The 17,471-nt window shown below is 34.1% G+C and overlaps 1 protein-coding gene and 2 long non-coding RNA genes across 3 annotated transcripts; 2 read left to right on the top strand and 1 right to left on the bottom strand.

The window, feature by feature from the left end:
- Positions 1–1,699: 1,699 nt before the first annotated feature.
- Positions 1,700–3,992, top strand: LOC130464221 (uncharacterized). Its single transcript, XR_008924568.1, has 3 exons — positions 1,700–2,588; positions 2,919–2,981; positions 3,715–3,992. It is a non-coding gene; the product is annotated as an uncharacterized lncRNA (long non-coding RNA).
- Positions 3,993–7,631: 3,639 nt separating this feature from the next.
- LOC130464193 (uncharacterized) lies at positions 7,632–9,853 on the top strand. Its single transcript, XR_008924532.1, has 3 exons — positions 7,632–8,520; positions 8,851–8,913; positions 9,647–9,853. It is a non-coding gene; the product is annotated as an uncharacterized lncRNA (long non-coding RNA).
- Positions 9,854–10,770: 917 nt separating this feature from the next.
- Positions 10,771–16,505, bottom strand: LOC110784980 (vacuolar cation/proton exchanger 3). Its single transcript, XM_021989425.2, has 12 exons — positions 16,042–16,505; positions 14,707–14,774; positions 14,551–14,579; positions 14,255–14,451; positions 13,075–13,296; positions 12,851–12,979; positions 12,625–12,741; positions 12,465–12,518; positions 12,262–12,378; positions 12,060–12,150; positions 11,726–11,790; positions 10,771–11,270 (listed from the first exon to the last, which is right to left on the bottom strand). Exons 1-11 carry the CDS (start codon positions 16,336–16,338, stop codon positions 11,729–11,731), a joined length of 1,383 nt encoding a protein of 460 aa, XP_021845117.1. The 5' UTR covers positions 16,339–16,505; the 3' UTR covers positions 10,771–11,270; positions 11,726–11,728.
- Positions 16,506–17,471: the final 966 nt, after the last annotated feature.

The following is a 17,471-nucleotide window of genomic DNA, read 5'->3' as shown; positions in this document are numbered from 1 at the left end:
ATACACATATTTCATATTAATAATAATTGACCATCTAATTTTGAATTCAACAAATCGGCCAACAGTACACTAAACAATATCAAAAACCCAATTAAAATATGGAATAAAGTTATTTAATCAAGATTATAATACATTGTTAAATGCTCTTTTTCAATAATCAAGATTAACTTATATAATAATCCAATTTCATATTATATTATTCAATAAAACCCTAACTTTTTTAAAGCACTAATTGTACTCGGGTATTTGTAGAATACCGCAATTGGTCCCTCCCCTAGCTTGGTTTATTGATGATGAAGCTTTCTTTTTTATTAACTTAACCCATGGCACAGGGGAGAACGAGTGAAATCCTTGAGAAAATATGATAGAGAAAATTAAACAAAATGGAAAGGGAAGAGAGAGAAAATGAAAACTTACTAGTTTTTGTAGGTTATATTCTCAAAACCATCAACTTGGGATGTCAGCCATGGATGAGTCTAGAGGAGTTAAGCAGGAGGAGGAGAATAATGAAGCGAAGGCTGCATCGTAGAAGCGGCAAAACATAGCAGAATTGAGGGGAAATTAAAAAAACGATTTTTTTTAAGGTCACGTGCAAAGTCAACGCTGGAAAAAATAGTCAATTATCGAATCCGGCTAAAGTGGTCTCTGGCAAAAATATTTATGTATCGGGTTTCTTCTCGCAAAATATTTTTTAAAAGGTGGTTTCTCGTAAAATCTCTATTTTAAAAGGTGGTTTCTAACAAATTTGCCTAAATTAAACTAAAATGAGCAACAACAGTGCGACATGTATTTAAGGTTCATGGATGGTTAATTGTCCCAAGACTTAATTCGATTCAACTTAATTCGATTCGGTAACCAAAAATTCCGGTTCGACATTTTCATGAACCGTAAGAATATGTTTTGACATGTAGTACGAGTATCGATTTTCTGCTAATGCTAGAAGTTGTCAACATTCTTGGAATACGCAGTTTCCTTTTTTTAAGTAAAAATCGCCAATTGAGTTTTTACTGTATACAAAAAAAAAATCAATTGAGTTGGCAAATATACCTGCGAGTTAATGAAGACCCAGTTGGTGATTTGAACATAGATATGAAAAGTGGAGCGCTAAAAGTCGCCCCACATTATTCAAAATCGCCCCACTATTTTACTTTAATATTGTAATACCCCGAATTTTTAAAACTTGATTAATTATGCTTAATTATTTTTATTTTACTTAAAATCGTTTTAAATCCTGATTTCGAAATTTATTTTTAAATTAACAAAGTTTTATTTCGCTTAAATTTTTAATATTGCTACACGATTTATTTTTCAGTTTATAATTTAATTTCATATTTACGAGCTTAACGATCTTTTTTTTTTTAATTTTAATTATTTTCGGATTTTTTTTTAATAATTTCGGAACGTTCTTATTTTATTCGAAAACTAAATTTATTTTTTTCGTTAACGATATTTTTATAAAGGATTATTTTAAAACATAATTTTTATTAAACATTTCTATTCAAATTAATTTCCTAAAAATAGAAATCAATTTTTCTGAATTTGTGCCTAACTAAAGTGAAATGACAAAAGAAAATAAAACAAAATGCCTTAAAAGAACCAAAACTTCATTTTCTTTCTCTTTCTTTGCTCTTCACGTGTACCAGGAAGAAGGAAGCAACTCCTTCCTTCCTCTCTTTCCCTCAATTCAGTCCAAGTTCACCCCTTGGACCCCAAGCAAACTTTTCAATACAAATATACAAATTGCATTTCCATTTCAGGAAATTCAACATCAGACAATCAAAAACAAATTCCGATTTTCAATTCTTCTCCTCCTCACTGCTTCGAACCATCACCACCATCAACGACCACTGCAACCACCATCAACCACCATCGTGACCACCTTGACCACCTCATCCAACCACCCAGCCGCACCGTCGGGCTGTTTCAGTCAACCACCACCACCACACTCACCCCACCGTCCCCCCTGCTCCCTCTTTCCTGCCCGCAACTCCCCTACCCTCCTCTGCTTTCCATTCTCTTTTCCCCCTCGCTGCGCCACCACCACCACCATCTTATCACCCCTCAAATCCATCTCCGCCCCACACTCCCCGGCGAGCCGCCGCTCCCAGAACCAGCCCGAAAACCTACACTCAAACTCCCCTGTTTCGTCTCCTCTGCTCGCCCCTTTCCCCTCTTCATCGTTAATCATGCTGCCGTGAACCACCCTCACCGTCGCATTACCGGCGCTTGCTTGCGCCGCCATTCCACCCAGGTGTCGGCCACCTTCAGCCGACCACCACCCCACAACCCTCGCCTTTCCCTCCTTTGCTCGACCACCCTCTCCCCTTCCGTGATGTTCCGCGCCGCCACAAACAACCACCAACATCATCGTCACCTCTGGTCGCAGTTCCGGGCGGCACCGAGCCACCCAGACCCCAGCCTCCTTCCTCCCTCCTCTCTCCCTCCTCTTCGTCCGTTTCCCCTGTTCTTGGTGCCCTGCTTCGTGCCCAGCTTCCCAAAGAAACGAGTTCCAGTTTATTGGAACTTTGTACCCTTTTCTTTTTTTTACTCAAATTAAAGCCCAAATGTGTTAGGCCCAAAATCCCAAAGTGAGTATTACCATTTAATTTAAGTCCTAAATAACTGTTATGTTAATAATAAAGATTTTAAATGATAATTACTTATATAAATATATTTCGACAGAAATTTGAGTTAATTAATATTTTCGTAATATTTTCATTAAAATCGGCTTAGGAAATTTAAAATATATTTCGATTGAAATTTCGATTAATAATATTTTCATTAAATTTCGAAAATGTACTTTTTATTAAAATTCGTTAATTATAAATTCTTTACTTATAAAATTTATCATTTATAAAATATCGATTTTAGGTTATTTATCGTTGTAGTACTAATTCAATAAATTAATATTTTGAAAGAAATCGGACTTGGAGCTCAGGAAGAACGATCCATCAGACGGGAAGTATAAAACGACAGTTGAGGTAACGGCTATTGCTAGTACCCGCAATCCCTTTATAAATGTATTACGAAATTATGACGTTATGATTGGATTTATGAATTAAATGTTTTGACATGTTTTATGGATTGTGGGAATGAATTATGATTTGTTTGAATTATTCTTTATAATATGATTTGATTGAGTTTTCTCATAAAATAATGTTTATATGATGCGTTGAATGAAATGATGTTTTATGGATCCCAGGATCTAAATGATGTTTTATGATATAAAATGAGTTATGTTATTTCGAATTGAAATACAAGCCAAGGCTTGGTAAAATTACATACAACATGATAAATGAAAGTGAAAGAACTGGTTTGTCTGGCGGTATATAAACTACCATCTTCCTATCTACCGGTCATGCATGCACCACGGACACCTGTCCACCCATGGATTACCAGCCCAGGCTCCCATGGTTTATGAGCCCAGGCTCAGGGCCCAGGCCCCATGTTACGATGAGCCCAGGCTCTTATGGGCCCAGGCCCAGTGGAGAATTCCTTCACGGTTCGTACTTGCCAACAACTAGCATGTTAATTAAAAGTTTATGAATGATGTTTTCATTAAAAGATTATGAATGAATTGAATATGATGTTTTATTAAATGTTTTACTTATTATATTCTCCCTGTGTTATTAAATAAAATGAGTTGAAATGAATTTACGTTGCTAGGGTAGTCGTTACTGAGTCTTCGGCTCACCGTTTTGTTTTCCATTTTAGGTACTGCGGGGATCGATGGAAACGAGTAGAGGCGAGGAATTTCACTTTAATAAAATTCACCTAGTTTATGCTTAAAGTTATAATAGTTTAATTAAAGACTTTTAGTAAGTTATGTACTTTTATTTTGAGAATATAGAGGATTATTATATTATATTGGAGGTTTTTATGGCTTATGTATGATGTTTCCTTGTAATTTCCAAGACGGAATTACGGCAGGTAATGTCCCGACCAAATTAGGTTAATTCCGCTGCTTATTATGCTTTAATAAGTGATTTAGAGGTCGGGGCGTTACAGTTTGGTATTCAGAGCAAAGGTTCTGGACCATAAGTGCTAAACCTTACGGGTTTTGCGCATAGTAGAACTCAATAGGCTTTAAGCAAAGAGTTTTAAGGAATAAGTTAAAAAGAATATGTTAAAATCAAGTCAAGTTAAAATGAAATGAGTGTGAGCGTAGGAACGCACGGGATAAAAGGGATTCATTTCTTATGTTATCGATGTTTTCTTGATTGAATATGTTATGTGAAATATCGATTATCGAACTTACCAACGATGCCACGAACGGAGCTCACATCAAAGCGCAACATTCACAATGACGTCTCGCACAATGATGTTTCCTATGATGATTTCTATGACGACCAACCTATAAAAGACCCCAAGGAGATGATGGAACGATTAAGAAACTGCACGTACGTTGTCAACTGAATTTGTCAAAGATTCTCGGCAAACGAAAGTTACTAATGCGAACGGAAAAGCGTCACTATTTAAGAAGTTTTCACCTCCGAATCCACCAATCTATGATTGCAAGCCAATTCGATGGAATTTAAAAGACTAGATAAATCATATGGATCAACTATTCGAAACTTTCGACATGCTCTAACGAATGGAAGCGAATATCGTGCGAAAAACGAATACTTGTTATTTATGTCGAGGAAAAGATCATTTCGTTAAAGATTGTCCTAAACCACCTCCAACGAATACCGGAACATCAACCTCGACCAATCATGAACGAAACAACAACAATGCTAAATCCATCACGCCCGTCAACATACGTAAGAGATCACATGATAAAGGACAAGATGACGCCAACGTTGATATTATTTTGATTTAGCTCTCTCTCGCTTTAGAATCGAACTTCCTTTGATTTTATGCTTATCGTCACATGTCATGTTATGAGTTTTCTACCCTAGATAGACCAGGCAAAGTTTAAGCATTATATTTTAGAAGAAGTTAAAGTTAAGCACGGTGCGAACTCAAAGATTTTATGGATATGAATGGTTTTGAGGAATTTTGATGGTCGTGAAATCTTTAGGGATAATATAAACGTTAGGAGTACCAAACGAGCATAAGGTTGTGGTTGATCACTAATTAAGTTAAGATTATTCGAAATTTAAAGTGTTAAAGTTATGAACAAAAGTGATTCTTGGGTTACCTTTCCGATGATTATTTTGATTTTTATAAGTACTAAAGTCTATTATCTAGAGGATGATTGAGTAAGGAAGCTAAGAAGTTGCACAGAAAAGTTATGAACCCAACATGAGTTAAGATAAGAGATCCAGTTGAGTTGACCCATGAATAAGATCTTGAGGAATTTTACCAAAATAAGCTATCAAGAATTAGTCTGTCGATAAAGTTTAAAGATAGGGTACCAAAAGAACATAAGTTTGTATTTTAAATGGCGAATCACCGATTAAATCAAGGTTATTCAAGGTTTAAAGCATGCGAGTATAATTGATTTTTGAGTTACTATTCCGAACCCTTTATAATGATTGTTTTTGTGGTTGCAAGTACCTAAGTGTATTTTCAGATATGTTAAGGAAGCTAAGCTAGAATTTTAAAAGTTATGCAAGAATATTATGCGCAACCAAAACATGGTTTGTGGTAAAAAGATGAAATTGAGGTTACACAATGAAGTTCTGAGAATTATAAAAGAAGCTATCAAGAATTGGTCTTTCAGTAAAGTTGATGGTATTCTTGGTTTACCTTTCCGCATCATTTATAAGGATTGTTTTTGTAGTTATCTGAAAGGACGCTTGATTATCTCCATAAAGAAAAGTTGGACTAGAGAATGTAAGGTTTTGCAAAAATGTTGTGAGGAAAAGTATGATTTATGGTGAGGAAATGAAATTGAATTTGCATATAAAGCAAGTTATCGAGAATTAGTCTTTCCATTAGGTTGATGATATCAATGGATGTTATCGAAAAGAATTATGAATGAGTGAGGAATGCAATGGAATTGAGAATAGAAAATCGACAAAATGACATGTCAATAGAACTGGGTAGTCTGAACTGAGTTTTCTAGGAGCTAGATTGTTTCTGTTAAAGGCACACTTGATGGCTTAGCGTTATCCGCAAAATACGAGATTTACTGACTTAAAATATTAAGGATAAAATAACGAAGTCGTATGCCTAAAGATATATTTCTAGCCACGTGATTGAAATGGAACCCCTGCAACGAACACAGTTAACGAAGTTATTCAATGTAGATGAAAAGATCGGAGATCGAAATCAAAACGAATCGAATAACGAAAGCCAACGACAAGAATTCCTGTAGCAAAGAAGGCAAGAGAAAACGAAAACGCGATATCTCCAAATAGTCTACTGAGAATGATATAATGTATGAATCATGATGTTTATGTAAACGTGTTGTGAATCAACCATGCTCATGTGTTAGATCAAATGATTATGAATGTTATGCTTATGTTGAATATGGAATTTTCAATTTATGAACTATGTCTATATGATATGGATTATGTTTATGCCGACATGATTATATTGGTAATCTAATTGTTATGCATGGAAGCCGTCTCCGATGGAAGTTCTCCTGAGCTCAGAGTACGAGATTGATATAATAAATGACTTTTTTTCGAGTATTGAAATTGGTTGGTAAATATTTATTTTCACTACATATACGTATAATTTCAGAATTATAATTTAATTTGCATTAAAAGTTACTGTTTACGATAGAAAATATTTTCAAACAAGATATCACAAAGTGAAATGGGAGCCTAGTCTAAGCTAACAAGTTTGCCCCTTTTATGTTCTTTGCTCCTCGATCCTATTTTATGAAGTAAAGTAGAGATACGAAAGACGATGGCGAAATGTAATTGACCTTAATGACGATTAAGGATCAAAATATAATTTTGCCCCTTTTGCATTCTTTACTCTTCGATTCTAGGTCTCGAGTTGAAGCGGAGTCCTAAAAGATGATGGCGGAATGAAGGCTAGACATTGTCGGGATTGAAATAAAATTTTGAGATCTTGGTTTAAAAATAAAACATCATACTTTTATTCGAGCGTTTTCAATTTTCAACAAACATTCTATAAATCTAATTTTCAAGTTTCGAGGACGAAACTTTTTCTAAGGGGGTAAGAGTGTAATACCCCGAATTTTTAAAACTTGATTAATTATGCTTAATTATTTTTATTTTACTTAAAATCGTTTTAAATCCTGATTTCGAAATTTATTTTTAAATTAACAAAGTTTTATTTCGCTTAAATTTTTAATATTGCTACACGATTTATTTTTCAGTTTATAATTTAATTTCATATTTACGAGCTTAACGATCTTTTTTTTTTTTAATTTTAATTATTTTCGGATTTTTTTTTAATAATTTCGGAACGTTCTTATTTTATTCGAAAACTAAATTTATTTTTTTCGTTAACGATATTTTTATAAAGGATTATTTTAAAACATAATTTTTATTAAACATTTCTATTCAAATTAATTTCCTAAAAATAGAAATCAATTTTTCTGAATTTGTGCCTAACTAAAGTGAAATGACAAAAGAAAATAAAACAAAATGCCTTAAAAGAACCAAAACTTCATTTTCTTTCTCTTTCTTTGCTCTTCACGTGTACCAGGAAGAAGGAAGCAACTCCTTCCTTCCTCTCTTTCCCTCAATTCAGTCCAAGTTCACCCCTTGGACCCCAAGCAAACTTTTCAATACAAATATACAAATTGCATTTCCATTTCAGGAAATTCAACATCAGACAATCAAAAACAAATTCCGATTTTCAATTCTTCTCCTCCTCACTGCTTCGAACCATCACCACCATCAACGACCACTGCAACCACCATCAACCACCATCGTGACCACCTTGACCACCTCATCCAACCACCCAGCCGCACCGTCGGGCTGTTTCAGTCAACCACCACCACCGCACTCACCCCACCGTCCCCCCTGCTCCCTCTTTCCTGCCCGCAACTCCCCTACCCTCCTCTGCTTTCCATTCTCTTTTCCCCCTCGCTGCGCCACCACCACCACCATCTTATCACCCCTCAAATCCATCTCCGCCCCACACTCCCCGGCGAGCCGCCGCTCCCAGAACCAGCCCGAAAACCTACACTCAAACTCCCCTGTTTCGTCTCCTCTGCTCGCCCCTTTCCCCTCTTCATCGTTAATCATGCTGCCGTGAACCACCCTCACCGTCGCATTACCGGCGCTTGCTTGCGCCGCCATTCCACCCAGGTGTCGGCCACCTTCAGCCGACCACCACCCCACAACCCTCGCCTTTCCCTCCTTTGCTCGACCACCCTCTCCCCTTCCGTGATGTTCCGCGCCGCCACAAACAACCACCAACATCATCGTCACCTCTGGTCGCAGTTCCGGGCGGCACCGAGCCACCCAGACCCCAGCCTCCTTCCTCCCTCCTCTCTCCCTCCTCTTCGTCCGTTTCCCCTGTTCTTGGTGCCCTGCTTCGTGCCCAGCTTCCCAAAGAAACGAGTTCCAGTTTATTGGAACTTTGTACCCTTTTCTTTTTTTTACTCAAATTAAAGCCCAAATGTGTTAGGCCCAAAATCCCAAAGTGAGTATTACCATTTAATTTAAGTCCTAAATAACTGTTATGTTAATAATAAAGATTTTAAATGATAATTACTTATATAAATATATTTCGACAGAAATTTGAGTTAATTAATATTTTCGTAATATTTTCATTAAAATCGGCTTAGGAAATTTAAAATATATTTCGATTGAAATTTCGATTAATAATATTTTCATTAAATTTCGAAAATGTACTTTTTATTAAAATTCGTTAATTATAAATTCTTTACTTATAAAATTTATCATTTATAAAATATCGATTTTAGGTTATTTATCGTTGTAGTACTAATTCAATAAATTAATATTTTGAAAGAAATCGGACTTGGAGCTCAGGAAGAACGATCCATCAGACGGGAAGTATAAAACGACAGTTGAGGTAACGGCTATTGCTAGTACCCGCAATCCCTTTATAAATGTATTACGAAATTATGACGTTATGATTGGATTTATGAATTAAATGTTTTGACATGTTTTATGGATTGTGGGAATGAATTATGATTTGTTTGAATTATTCTTTATAATATGATTTGATTGAGTTTTCTCATAAAATAATGTTTATATGATGCGTTGAATGAAATGATGTTTTATGGATCCCAGGATCTAAATGATGTTTTATGATATAAAATGAGTTATGTTATTTCGAATTGAAATACAAGCCAAGGCTTGGTAAAATTACATACAACATGATAAATGAAAGTGAAAGAACTGGTTTGTCTGGCGGTATATAAACTACCATCTTCCTATCTACCGGTCATGCATGCACCACGGACACCTGTCCACCCATGGATTACCAGCCCAGGCTCCCATGGTTTATGAGCCCAGGCTCAGGGCCCAGGCCCCATGTTACGATGAGCCCAGGCTCTTATGGGCCCAGGCCCAGTGGAGAATTCCTTCACGGTTCGTACTTGCCAACAACTAGCATGTTAATTAAAAGTTTATGAATGATGTTTTCATTAAAAGATTATGAATGAATTGAATATGATGTTTTATTAAATGTTTTACTTATTATATTCTCCCTGTGTTATTAAATAAAATGAGTTGAAATGAATTTACGTTGCTAGGGTAGTCGTTACTGAGTCTTCGGCTCACCGTTTTGTTTTCCATTTTAGGTACTGCGGGGATCGATGGAAACGAGTAGAGGCGAGGAATTTCACTTTAATAAAATTCACCTAGTTTATGCTTAAAGTTATAATAGTTTAATTAAAGACTTTTAGTAAGTTATGTACTTTTATTTTGAGAATATAGAGGATTATTATATTATATTGGAGGTTTTTATGGCTTATGTATGATGTTTCCTTGTAATTTCCAAGACGGAATTACGGCAGGTAATGTCCCGACCAAATTAGGTTAATTCCGCTGCTTATTATGCTTTAATAAGTGATTTAGAGGTCGGGGCGTTACAAATATCCTTATATAATGAAACTTTTCTCCCAAATTTTACCCCATCTATTTTGAAGAGAGAAAGTATCTTCATCCAAACCACCACCATACACCCATAAAAAAAATTATTTAAACCAAGCAATTTTATTTGTCAATAAGTACATTAATCAAATTAAAAAAATACTAATTTAATTTTGATTCCACAAACTTATGCATTTTAAGTTTACACCATGGTAGAGACTTATGCATTTTAAGCTCATACCATGGCATAGACTTATGCATTTTAAGCTCACACCATGACATAGACTTATGCATTTTAAGCTCCTGCCATGGTACGAGCTTAAAATTCATAAGTCTGTACCATGGTACAAGCTTAAGATGCATAAGTCTCTTAATCTTTTCTCCGAAACAAATTACATCAAATTCAACAACAAATCAAAACATTAAATAGTATAGACTTATCAGTTTTGAGCTCCGACCATGGTATACACTTATGAAGTTTAAGCTCCTTCCATGGTACGAGCTTAAACTACATAAGTCTATACCATGGTCGGAGCTCAAAACTCATAAGTCTGTACCATGGTACAAGCTAGAAATGCATAAGTTTCTCAATATTTTTCCGAAAAAAAGTCCTCTTGTGAATTTGATGTTCCATCGGTAGTCTCGGCCATGTAAAAATTATTTCACATTATGTTTAGGGTGGGCGGTAAAAAGGGAAAAGGTAAAGGATAATGGTAAATGCTAAAATGAGGGGGTAAATAAAGGGGGTATATGGATAAAATATTAGGGCGATTTTAAGTAATATGGGGCGGTAAATAGTAAGCCCCTATGAAAATTGAACATGTAGCCATAATTTGATTAAAAACTTGTATTATTACAACAAAAAGAGTGGAATTCAAGTACAAAAAGTAGAACCAAATTAAATTAAATTACAGTATTGTTTTATTATTTCCAATAAAACCATAATTAAGAAACAAAACAAGCATTTTTTTTTATATATATAGCAAAAGTGTCTCCCTACCAAATAATTTCAATTTTATTGTTGGTTGTAAATGGAGACTATGAATTAAATTCTCGTATGATATGGCATATGCATGCGTATCTCCATCAGCTTTCGTTGCTGCTGCAATAGTAGCAGTTTTCCTAGAGCATTTGACAGTATAATATGCATGATTAGAGTAGATATTTTTCTTTTCTTTTTTTTTTTGAGATTTTTAATTTTTATTTGGCACCAACATAGGAGTTTGATGGGCTCTCTGTAGTCGATCAGTACGTTTTGATGGAGCAATCAATAAATTCCTTTGATTTGACAACCTTGCTATTTTGGTTCCTTGGTGCCTGATTGAGAAAAACCTGCAATATCGTACTCTCATTAATCTCTATGCGGTAACTATTAATTAGGACCTGTCTTGTTCACCTTGTTTTCACTTATAGGAAAAATTAAGTTTATTTAAGTTCAACAAAACGATGGACTACCCAAAGAAAATAACCTACAACCCAAATAAGTCTAATTAATTTCAAATGAGTTCATAAAAGTGGAAATCAAGGACGAAATAATTTGGAAGTAACGTTACTAAATTGTTTTGTGAGTTTAAGCTGATAATGTTAGATATGGCAAGATATCAAAAGACATGCTTGAGATATTATAAAATATGTTTTGATATCTCGAGCAGATCTTATAATGGAGTATCAAAGATATCTTATAAATTTATAATATCTCGAGTATAATCTTCTGATATCTTATCATATCATAACGGATAATGTAACTGCGTACGATTATAAAATTACACAAAACAATTCTAGCTCACCTCTTAAAATCTGAAGAGTTTGTCGTTGGTGGATGAATCTGCCATATTCATGATTTTTGGTTGGCCTGTAGGCAATACGTAAATTCACCACAAAATTAAGCACGTACAATAACATTCTTTTTCTAAATTAAATCAAGCTAAAAATGATACTCCGTACACAGAGTAGTATATAATTTAAGATATCACGAAAAAAGAACCCAACTTGGTTAAGTAATATGAGGCGGAGGGAACATTTAGAACTATGGTAAAATATAATACTCCGTATGATTTTAAGTATTATATACCCCGTATTTCATACATAGTTCGTATATGGTATAGTACTATAGTCTCTTACTTGGAGGTGTTTGAAGAACAACAAAGCAAGCCCCGATAACAACGTAACAAAGTAGCAGAACTAATCCTTTCATGTAGTGAGAAGTTCCATCCTGCGCATGACATAAAAGAAATGCATGCATTATTATGATGGTTAGCTTAATTAACTAACTAATTGGAACTTAATTAGAATTATTAATTAGAATAAGATGAATTTTTTATACCTGCAAAGTGAAGGCTGTGACAATTATTGAAATAGCTAGACAACCAGTTTCAATTGTATTGAAGTTAAGATCCATCTCGATACCCATTATCCAAGCGACTATTACACACAACGGGACCTGCACAAAACATTGTACTCATTAAGGGTACTTAGGTAATTGTGATTATTTAGGGACAGAGGGAATATCAACTAATAAGTACTTACCAAAAACATGGAGATCTGAGTAGCTGATCCTAGAGCAACACCCAAGGAAATATCCTGTTCAATTTTTAGAGGATTAATTAATGTATTAAGATAAAATCAAGGAAAATTATTTGTATTATATATTAAATTAATATTATGATCATGGGAATATTAAACATACCAATTTGTTCTTGAAAGCAAAAATGACAGCTCCAGCATGTTCTGCTGCATTTCCAACAATTGGTAGCAAAATTATGCTGATGAAGCTCACTGATACACCCCAGGAGTCAGAAGCAGCCTGCCACCCCATCAATTGCATATACCAAATCAGAATTCAGAATTTGTCACAGGTACATTAATCATTAAGGGTAATATGGGAAAGTTCAGAATGTAGATTGGTAAATTACCTCAATGGTACCAACAACATACTCAGATAACAATGCAATAACAGCAGTCATTCCAGCCAACCAAGCAAATCCACTCCAAAAACCAATTACAGGAACTTCTTCAGAATTTTCTGCTTCATCATCAGAATCCTAGTAGTTTCATAATGACCAAATGATCAATTAGTAGAACAATAAAATGTTGTAAAAATTTAATAGATTTGGGATTCACGTGAACGAGTAATCACCTCTTGAGCCTCAAAGAACTGTCTATGAGTCCATAATTGGAAGATAAGGTAAGCAATATAAGCCAACAGCATCACTATGCTGCTTACTCTGGATAAGGTCAGTGTTGAGAGGGCAACAGATTGAGCAGATTGAGTAGAATCAGCAGCATAATTGAAGAGTAATGGCAAAATGTGGCATAATAATCCCAGCAACAACAGGAAGCAGTTCACATCTGCTTGTTTCTGTTAAATGGTTGCACAAAAACATATGTACACTTATCAATAAACAAAAACTTGTAATATTAGTAACATTCTTATATCATAGTAGGATACATAAGGGTATTATTGTACGGAGTAACATGTAACATTCTTAATTAGTCCTTCAAAGTTCCAAATTCCAAATTCTATTTTAAAAAGATCTTTACACTTACTATTTGCACGGAATCTGGTGCAATGTTTGACCGTTAATGTATCCAATTCTGTATGGCAAAAAAATTATAAAAAATTGATATTTATAAAATACATTTTGGGACGAATCTAAGAAGATATCTCATGATAATTTTCGATAGACATAATAGTGAGAATTTATGGTCAAAATTTTAATTGTTGGATACATTTTTCAAAGCGTAAAGAACTTAATGAAACGGACGTTTCAGAAAGTTAAAGAAGTGGTTTTAAACTTTAATTGAACTCACTTCAATTCATTAATTCTCATCAATTTGAGATTCCCTACTATGCATGGTGGGAGTGTGGGACTAAAGTATGGGACTCCATACCTTAAAGACTTTAGAAGTACTCTTGTAGAAAGATAATGTTCGTATTTCACTATATCACGTCTCTCTTGTATTTGGAGCATGGTCCAAACACTTTAGGATAGGGGGGAGAAGTAAAGGGGATCCCCACCCCCACACACGGTAAAGATTTGAACTCATACGGGCCTCTAAAATCTAAGGTAAGACTCTTACTAAATCAGCTAATTATGGATGTTCGTTATTTTTTGTTACGAATGAGCCATAATGGTAATATAAATTACAAATAGGGGCGAGAGGATTCAAACCTGAGACCTATTATACATTTGTAGACAAATCTTCAGTCTTAATTGACTACTAGGCCAAGACATGGAGATTCATTATTAACTAACAAGAAATCACGTATGGACATAATTAGAAATGGATCAAAGTGAGGTAAATGAAAAAAGTACCCTATCAAACTTTTGCTCCTTGTTAAGATTGGCAAGGCCACCACAAAAGAGGGAAGTGCCAAGAACCAAAAGAAGGTTGGAGAGAATGGAACCAAGAAGTGAGTACTTCACAACGGCTATTTTGTTTTGGCTAAGTGCAAGAATTGCTATTATTAGCTCCGTTGCATTTCCACATGTTGCATTCAGAAGCCCTCCCACTGCAATTCATTTATATCAATTCTTAATTTCAATTAAAATATACAATTAATTATTTAATTAACATACGGAGAAAGTAACATATAGTACTATATTTTTACCTGTTGGACCAGTGTAGCACGCAATTTGTCTGCAAATTCATAACCTTATGATAAGAATAATATACAAATAAAATTTACAAGTAATAAAAGGCTAAAGAATGCTAAAAATGCTAAAGTTCGACGCCTTGAACTGATTTTTTTCCTCGAAGAACTTACTCAGTGAGAAAGCTCACGCGCTCGGCGAGTGGTGTAAGAGCGAGTAAGCTCAAAGCAAATGTCCATTCCTGCACCCAAAATTTGAGTATTTATTTATGCAACATCATTTACAAAGGTATAAAGCTTAAAAAACCATGAAAAATACTCCGTAATACGTACTACGTAGTATGTACGTAGTACTATGTACTTCTAATTTATGTGAATTATAAGTAAAATTTCTAATTTATGCAACCTAAAGTCACGAAGGTACAATTTTATAGAGGTCACGTATGTATAGCTCTTATCTATTTAAGAACTTTATCGACTAGCTAAACTAATTAATCATATTTAGTGTGATATAAATTACAGAGTACTTAAATTGGTTTCTATATTTATAGGGCTAGTTTGGTTGACATTATAATACATGGGAAGTTTCATTTCCCAGGAAGTGAAGAACAAAGAGGTTGTTTGGTTGACTAGGAAGTTCTACTTCCCTCAAAATGGGGGAAGTTGCTTACCTAATCCTCCCTAGGTAAGTAGAACTTCCCATGGAAATTTTAACTTCCTATGTTGAACTAAACAAAAATACTCAATTTTTAGAAAGTTAAAACACATGAAAATTGCAAATACAAGGAAAATATAGCATCCCAAGTGCAACCAAACATCACCATAGTACCTCATTTCCTACTTTTACACCTAGCTTAGTAGGTTATAATTGTCACACTTGTCCTTTGTGAAATCATGAGTAATATAGTTAAACAAGTGGCCAGTTTTTCAAATCCCCTCAAAGATAAGAAAAACGTACAAGTGGAAACAACCACAATCTCCTACATAAATTAAATGTTTATAATATAATTCGAGAATGTAAGTGATATAATTATATAGTAGTAGTATATTCATTTTCAAGAAGGAAATCGATAATAAATACTACGTATGTTAAAATCCAGTAATTAAGTTGTATTCCATATATAGTTAATGAAGCACACCTACTTTTTATTCCCGAGTACTAGTACGCCTAAAGTCAAATGATCTCCGAGCTAGTGTGCCTAAATTTTTCTCAATGGGAAGGTTTTAAATGAGCAAAAATGATCAAATGAGCAAAACAAACCCTTGCGCTCTAAGTGTATAAAAAAATAAAAACAAACCCTTTCGCTCTAAGGGTTTCCTTATACCTTAATAAAAAAATTAAAACTAGATTTCAATAAAAGAAGGACTTTAATTAAAGTCAAAATATACTCCAACCCTTAAAAATAATTTGCATGGAAATTAATAATAAAAAAAAAATGGCTTTAATTTCTATGTAAAATTAATTACTATAAAAAGAAGTGAAAAAAGTTGTTTATAATTAGGGCTTACCCTTCCAAAGTTATATTGATGAGCCGCAATTGCCAAAGGAATAGCAGGAAAAAGAAGAGCAAGTTTAGTCCCCAATATGACTTGTTGTAGATTATTGAGTATGTTTTTCAGCACCCCACATTGAACCTTGGAAATCAATTGAAGTTCAGATTTCCTACGGAGAGAAGAAGAAGAGACGCTATGCGCTGTCCGGCCTTGTCGGACGACCTCCTTAGTGGTTGTCGTCGTCGTCCCCTTCAATCCACCATCCTCCATACCTACCAACACGGAATCTTTTGTACGTGATTCGGAGTCCATGCTCTTTTTAACTAAAATAAATAAATTAGGAGTAATTTAACTCAATTTCACCAATAAATGAAAAGGAAAATCCCTGCTGAATATTGGAAATGTTGATGAATTGCAAGTTTCTACTTTCTGTACACTGTTATATACTCACTTTTTATTTATTTTTTACAAACATGAGCTCGCTATTTCCTCGAAATTTCTCTGTTTTTGTTTGTGAATAGGGGTATATACTAACTAGCTAGTATATGGGTAAAATGTAATTAATTACTCTGTATATGAAGACAAAAGGGTTGTGGATAAGAAGTTAAACTAAAACGTTTATCACAAATTCTTATTTATAAGGGTTGTACAATAAATATTGTACACTGCAGTAAAAGTTAATTCAAAATGCTTAAAAGTTAAGCTTATATACGTAAAAGTTATCTATTTTTTAGTGATAAATTTCTTCATTTTAGTAAAACTTATTTCTTCAAAATTACTAATAATGTATAAAATTAATCATTTAACCCTTTAAAATATTTATCTATTAACTTTTTTTCTACTAATATAAAAGTTAATCAAAACTAGGTTAAAGTTAAAAAAAAACTAGGTAAAAGTTTTCTTGGTGTACAATAAATTTATTGTACACCTTGTGCGCGCAAGACCTTTTGAACTTTTTTCCTTTTGATTTTGTTAAAAAAAACACTAATTAGTAGCACTAATAGATACGTGATTTATGAAACCTTAATGCCGCTCACTTCTATTAGGGATTTAGGGGTGTGCAAAAATCGACCAGAAGGAGAAAGTGGACCGAATCGGATTGGAGACAACCGGTCAGATCTTTGGATCAAAAATATTATTTTTTGGACTCTGATCTGATCGTCTAAAACCCTTTAAATATCGATTTTGAACTGGATTGATTTTCTTTAAAGAATACTCATTATGAATATGAAAACAACTTAAAAAAGTTAATTCCTCTTTTAATTTGCATGTTGCAGAGAATATTGTATTGTGCAAATTTTTATTCTACTTTTTTTACAAAAATTGACATTGAACAATAAGTTTTCTGATTTTTTTTATTACTTTTGTAAAAAAAAGTATAAAAATAAGTCTACAACCAGTCTAAATCGCTCTAATCCGAATTTTTGGATCAGGTTTCTAGATCT

Source organism: Spinacia oleracea, chromosome 6 (genome assembly GCF_020520425.1).
Source record: "Spinacia oleracea cultivar Varoflay chromosome 6, BTI_SOV_V1, whole genome shotgun sequence".
Taxonomy (NCBI): domain Eukaryota; kingdom Viridiplantae; phylum Streptophyta; class Magnoliopsida; order Caryophyllales; family Amaranthaceae; genus Spinacia; species Spinacia oleracea.
The sequence above is the reverse complement of the archived record's forward strand: the minus strand, read 5'-3'. Positions and strand labels throughout refer to the sequence as shown.

Bases quoted from the DNA above. Each gene is read 5' to 3' on its own strand.
- LOC110784980 (XM_021989425.2), bottom strand. From the start codon at position 16,338: ATGGACTCCGAATCACGTACAAAAGATTCCGTGTTGGTAGGTATGGAG. The intron at 14,452-14,550 runs GTAAAAATATAG...AATGAATTGCAG, and splicing joins GTGCTACACTGGTCCAACAG to TGGGAGGGCTTCTGAATGCA. The intron at 12,742-12,850 runs GTAATTTACCAA...ATGGGGTGGCAG, and splicing joins ATGTTGTTGGTACCATTGAG to GCTGCTTCTGACTCCTGGGG.